This window comes from Lactuca saligna, chromosome 2 (genome assembly GCF_052625555.1).
Source record: "Lactuca saligna cultivar CGN05327 chromosome 2, ASM5262555v1, whole genome shotgun sequence".
Lineage (NCBI taxonomy): Eukaryota > Viridiplantae > Streptophyta > Magnoliopsida > Asterales > Asteraceae > Lactuca > Lactuca saligna.
This window is the reverse complement of record NC_136418.1, coordinates 24,201,211-24,207,547: the sequence shown is the minus strand read 5'-3', so window position 1 is coordinate 24,207,547 and position 6,337 is coordinate 24,201,211. Positions and strand designations below refer to the sequence as shown.

Here is a 6,337-nt window from a genome sequence, read left to right as displayed (position 1 = left end):
GCTATTGGAAGCTTGGATCTTGGATTTTGAAGAAAGAAGGACGTTGCTGGACAGCTTGACCCCTCGTTAGTGTTTTGGCCATATCTCATGAACCGTAACTCCGATTGACGAGATTCAAAATGTTCTGAAAACTAGACACAATTTCGGACAAATTTTGTATTTTGAGAAAATGCTGATTCCAAACGTACTCGGCGAGTAGGGTCGATTACTCGCCGAGTTGGTCAGAAGTTTCGCGATTCTGGACGCGCTGACTTGTCGTACACGGGTTTTAAGTGATGGACTCACCGAGTAGGTCGCTGGACTCGCTGAGTAGCCCCTGTTTTGTGCAAATCTATATAAAGGGACTTTCAGATCGATACCCTAGCATATAGATGAACCCTTGGAGGCCAATTGTCGACTAAAGGTGTTGTTGGACCGTGGGAAGCAAGGGAATCAACCCTACATTCAATTTTAAGGAGAATCAAGTCAAAATCAAGTTTACTCTTACCTAATCTCTTGTTTGAACTATGTTTTTACCAATTGATTTTGTTTTTGTGCTTGTTTTTGCTGTAATCATGAGCTAAAAACTCATGACTTCTGTTTAGGTAGATGAATTTGTGAACATGGATTGATTATTTGATTAGAATTAATTTTAATTGGTGATTATGTTTTATTAAGCTTGTTAAAGAACCTTATGTGTTAACAATAACTATTCTTCTGTTAATAAATCAGTAATTAAGTTGTATGAACATCTCTTAGTTGCTAATTTCATATGATTTACGTGACCACATAGTTGTATGTCTAGGAATAACGAATGTGAAACTAGAATTAACTTGAAGATAGGTAAGTTAATGTGTGAGCTTGTGTGATACACCATCAACAAGAGGTTAGTTGAATCACCAATTTGATTAGCTAATTACAAGTCTTTCTAAACCCGAATCAACAAACTAGGAAATTCATTAATTTAAACAACTGGCCATTGCTTGAATTAATCTGTTTTCTAAGGATTAGCTATAGCGAATGTGAACCTAATCACTTTAGTCGGTAACCAATGAAGAATTAATCCGATATATTTACCATAAAATCACCCATGGGAAAAAATGATTCGAACCTAAATAGAAGGCCTTTTTAATCATTGAATTTAGCTTATCTTTGTTTTCTTAGCTATTAGTGACTTAGTTTGCGTGTTAGTAAAGTATTTAAGTTTCTAGTCTTGCAAAACTAGACAAAACTTTTTTTTACTTGTTTTATTTAGATAATATTTGCATTTATTTTAATTGTTTACCGTTCCCTGTGTTCGATACCCTACTTGCTTGAACTATATTACTAATCGATAGGTACACTGCCTTTCGTGTGTTTATTTTGTGTCTAAGTTAGTAGGATTAAAACTAGTTTGTTTCACACACATCAGTAACACACTTTTACGCCAAGCGTAATGGCTAAGACGAGTTACGCCCCGCGTAATTATTGTGTACGCCCCGCGTAACTACGGGAATCAGATAACTACAATTGCATTTAAATCCGACTTACGCCCAGCGTAATCCTAAGTACGCCCAGCGTACTTAGGTCGACTACAAAGATTATAAATGTCGATTTTCAGCTAACCAGGGGGGGAATTCGACTTCTAACCTAATTTATTCGACAATTAACTTTTGTTAAGCCGTTTTGAGGGTCTAGGAGGCGGCCGGAAGGCCGTTAAGCTAACAGGAGTGGAGATCGGAAGGGTTGGAGAGCAGATACGTGTCGGTAATCCTATGGGTTGTTAACGTGACCATGTTTAGCATTCCATTGTATTACTATTCTGTATTTAGTTTCTGACTTGGGTGTAAAAACCTTTTACTTTGAGTTTATGATTGAATGAAGCTTTGATTATTAGACTAATTGCTATATTGAATAGTTTGTTTGTGTTTAATTTATCTTGTCAAGCTTGTTAAAAGATCCTTACGTATTAATGATAATTATTTGCTGTTAATTGTTAAGTGAATTGAGTTGTATGAACATATGTTTGATTACTTTTCTCTTATGATTTTGATGACCATCGAGATTATAAGTCTAGAAATAACGAATGTGAAACTAGGATTAACATGGGAATAAGTAAGTTAATGTGTGAGCCTTGTTTGATGACCATCAACAAGAGGTTAATTGAATGTTTAATTTGGTTAACTATACTTACAAGTTTTGCTTGATACGAACTTAACACTAGGAAGCATGTTAGTTTAACCAATTGATCACTGTTTGAATTAACTTGTTTGTTAAAGGATTAGTTATAGTGAACGCAAATCTAATCATTTTAGGAATCGGTGAACATGAATAAATGAATTTGTGTATGCAATTGTCTATGTTTTTAAAGTGTAATTTATCTAAACCAAAGTACCTGAAGAGATTTGCTTCCCTAATAGTTTATCAAGAATGGTCAATTAATTATTAGTTTGAGATTTATTAAATTATTTCTTTTATTCTTTTTGTGTGACCTGTAACCTATAATTAAATATATTAAATTAATCCACCATTCCTTGTGATCGACACCCGACTTACCTAAGCTATACTGTAATCTGACTAGGTACACTGCCTATAAGTGCATAGTTAGTCTAAGTTTGTTAGGTTATAAATATTAAAATTAATGGGTACTTTTGTGCACATCAAGTTTTTGGCGCCGTTGCCGGAGAACGGCTTGTCATTAATTTAGTTTATTTGATTATTCGTTATTAGTTTTAGTTAGTTTTTATTTTTAGTTAATTTTCGATGATATCATTTCACTTGTCGGGAAGGTTCTTGTTTTTATTTGCAGGAATTTAGGATTGTACACATTGCTTGACGTTACTTTTTGCATGAGTTTCGAGAATGAAAAAGATTAGGGAATTCTTGACCTGCTTAGCCTACTACTTTGTTGATTTGTCCAACTCAATCCATGAGGCGTAGTATAGCGAGGCGTATTGTGGTGGTTAAGTGGAAGACTGAGCTCTTGCTGTTCTTGACTAGTTAGGTCACTTCTTGTTCCGCTTTTAGTTAATGGTGCAAGGAAAACAAAGGAAATATTCTAACGGGTCCTGAAAGCGGGTATTTTCGTAAACCAATTCTTGCATGCAAAGGTTTTTGATCAACCGTTGTCGGTTGATCTCGACAAAGATAAGTGGTTATGACGTCTCACATTTTCTTTATTTATTTTTTTTTCTCATCGTGAAGTCATCATTAGCTGAAGAAATTAAAACGAAAAAAAATAATAATAATTAAAGTTTAAGTCCCTCAATTAAATAATAAAAAGAAAAGGAAGTTAAATTAAAGAGAGAAAGAAATTTACAACTAAACTTACGCCTAGCATAAGTTACATTAAGCCCAGCGTACTTAGGTCGGCTACAAAGATTATAAATGTCGATTTTCAGCTAACCAGGGGGGATTCGACTTCTAACCTAATTTAGTCGACAGTTAACTTCTGTTAAGCCGTTTTGAGGGTCTAGAAGGCGGCCGGAAGGCCGTTAAGCTAACGGGAGCGGAGATCGGAAGGTTTGGAGAATGGATACGTGTCGGTAATCCTATGGGTTATTAACGTGATCATGTTTAGCATTCCATTGTATTACTATTTTGTATTTAGTTTCTGACTTGGGTGTAAAAACATTTTACTTTGAGTTTATGATTGAATGAAGCTTTGATTATTAGACTAATTGCTATATTGAATAGTTTGTTTGTGTTTAATTTATCTTGCCAAGCTTGTTAAAAGATCCTTACATATTAATGATAATTATTTGCTATTAATTGTTAAGTGAATTGAGTTGTATGAACATATGCTTGATTACCTTTCTCTTATGATTTTGATGACGATCGAGATTATAAGTCTAGGAATAACGAATGTGAAACTAGGATTAACATGGGAATAAGTAAGTTAATGTGTGAGCCTTGTTTGATGACCATCAACAAGAGGTTAATTGAATGTTTAATTTGGTTAACTATACTTACAAGTCTTGCTTGATACGAACTGAACACTAGGAAGCATGTTAGTTTAACCAATTGATCACTGTTTGAATTAACTTGTTTGCTAAAGGATTAGTTATAGTGAACGTGAATCTAATCATTTTAGGAATTGGTGAACATGAATAAATAAATTTGTGTATGCAATTGTCTATGTTTTTAAAGTGTAATTTGTCTAAACCAAAGTACCTGAAGAGATTTGCTTCCCTGTTAGTTTATCAAGAATGGTCAATTAATTATTAGTTTGAGATTTATTAAATCATTTCTTTTATTCCTTTTGTGTGACCTGTAACCTATAATTAAATATATTAAATTAATCCACCGTTCCCTGTGATCGGCACCCGACTTACCTAAGATATACTGTAATCTGACTAGGTACACTGCCTATAAGTGCATAGTTAGTCTAAGTTTGTTAGGTTATAAATATTAAAATTAATGGGTACTTTTGTGCACATCAGACACACATGAGATGTGTTGCCCACATTTTAAACTTGGTGGTGCAAGATGGTATTAAAAAGGTTTATAAGTCGGTTGAGATAATTAGATGGGCGGTAAAGTGGATTAGGCAATCACCTTCAAGAATTGGCAAATTCACCAAGTTTTCCAAGCTTGTTAATCCGGGTACAACGAAACACTTGGTAAGAGATGTTCCAACAAGATGGAACTCAACTTATCATATGTTGAATATTTCCCAAGCTTATGAAAAACCTTTTGATAGATACGATCTAGAGGAATATGAGTTTCATTCCGACATTGAAAAGGCGGGTTTATCGATTCCTTCACCGAGTGATTGGCAACATGTTAGGCATTTGTGTCATTTTTTAAAACCATTTTGTGATGTTACTAAAAGGATTTTCGGGACACTATACTTGACATCAAACACATGCATTGAATATATTTATTCCATTGGTACACTCTTGGATGATGCTATTTCCGATGCTAGCTTTTGTGATATTGCATTGGCAATGAGAGTAAAGTTTGATAAGTATTTTGGCGATGTAGAAAAAATGAATTTATTGCTCTACTTTTCTTTGATTATTGACCCGAGGAACAAAGTAAAGTATTTGGTTATACTACTTGAGGATCGTTATGGAAAAGAAAAGATGGATGAGAAAAAGAAATATATTATGGATTCTATGTTTGAATTATATAATGATTACATTAGAATTCATTCTCCAAGTACTACTTCTAGTACAACCGAGTCTAGTAATTCATCATCGATTTTAGGAAAATGCCACAATCCGAATGCTACGACACCAAAACCACCATTGAGAAATAAGCTAAGAGAAAAGATGAAAGCAAACATAGTTGAATCAATTGGTGAGTTAGAAAAGTATTTAAAAGAAAGTGTTGAAGAAGATTCATCAATGTTTAACATTTTAGATTGGTGGAGAGTGAATAGTCCAAGATTCCCATTTCTATCATTGATGGCTAAAGATTTGTTTGCCATTCCTGTCTCGACTGTGGCTTCGGAATCTGTTTTTAGCACTAGCGGGAGGGTTTTTGATCCGTATAGGAGTTCTTTGACTCCTAAAGATTGTTGAAAGTATAATTTGTACCCAAGATTGGCTTCGGGGTGGTATAAGTGACAACGTCGATTTTGAACAAGATTGGGAAAACCTACAAGAAATTAATAAAGGTAGTTGTTTATCTTTAATATTTTTTAATATTTTGACATGTTACATTTTGTCTTTTTAATGCTTATACTATTTGTATAGGATTGGTAGAAGTTGGTACATCTAATTAGAGCTCGGATTAAATATGGAAATGAATGTGACAACGTAAAGATGCAAGATTGATGAATACTTTTGTGAAACTAAGAATCATTTGAAGGTGATTTGAAATTTGGTTATGTTTTCAATTGGGTTATGACTTATGAATTTTAATATTTTGTTATGTTTAGACTTTTATTTTTTAGTTGCGTTGTGTTTAGACTTTTATTGTTTAGTTGGGTTATGACTTATGTACGTTGTTTGTTCAATCGTGATGATATTATTGATGTTATTATTATATATCCTTTTTTTGGTAAAAAAAACAAATATCCTAGGATAGGTACGTGAAATTACTTTGTTTGGTATCATTATTTGTTATTTAGCATCACGGCATCTCCACAAATTCTTCAAGCACACTTGAAAATCTTTAAATTTAAAAATTTTAAAAAAAAAAAAAAAAAAAAAAAAACCTTAAGAAATTTTTGGGTATACCCGATAATTACCCGACCCGACCTCAAACCCGAATACCCAAAACCCGAAAACCCGAATTACAATATAGGTTGGGTATCGGGTATTTTTTTCTAAGGAAATACCCGTTCTACCCGAAACCCGAAAATTTTACCCGTTCGACACCCCTACTTCGACCCCTCCAGGCAGAAGCTCGTCAACTGCGAAGAATCGAA

The 6,337-nt window shown here is 33.8% G+C and overlaps 1 protein-coding gene across 1 annotated transcript; it reads left to right on the top strand.

The window, feature by feature from the left end:
• The first annotated feature begins 4,406 nt into the window (after positions 1 to 4,406).
• Positions 4,407 to 5,486, top strand: LOC145029598 (zinc finger BED domain-containing protein RICESLEEPER 2-like). The gene has a single exon (XM_078978094.1). The coding sequence runs from the start codon at positions 4,407 to 4,409 to the stop codon at positions 5,484 to 5,486; it is 1,080 nt and encodes a 359-aa protein (XP_078834220.1).
• Positions 5,487 to 6,337: the final 851 nt, after the last annotated feature.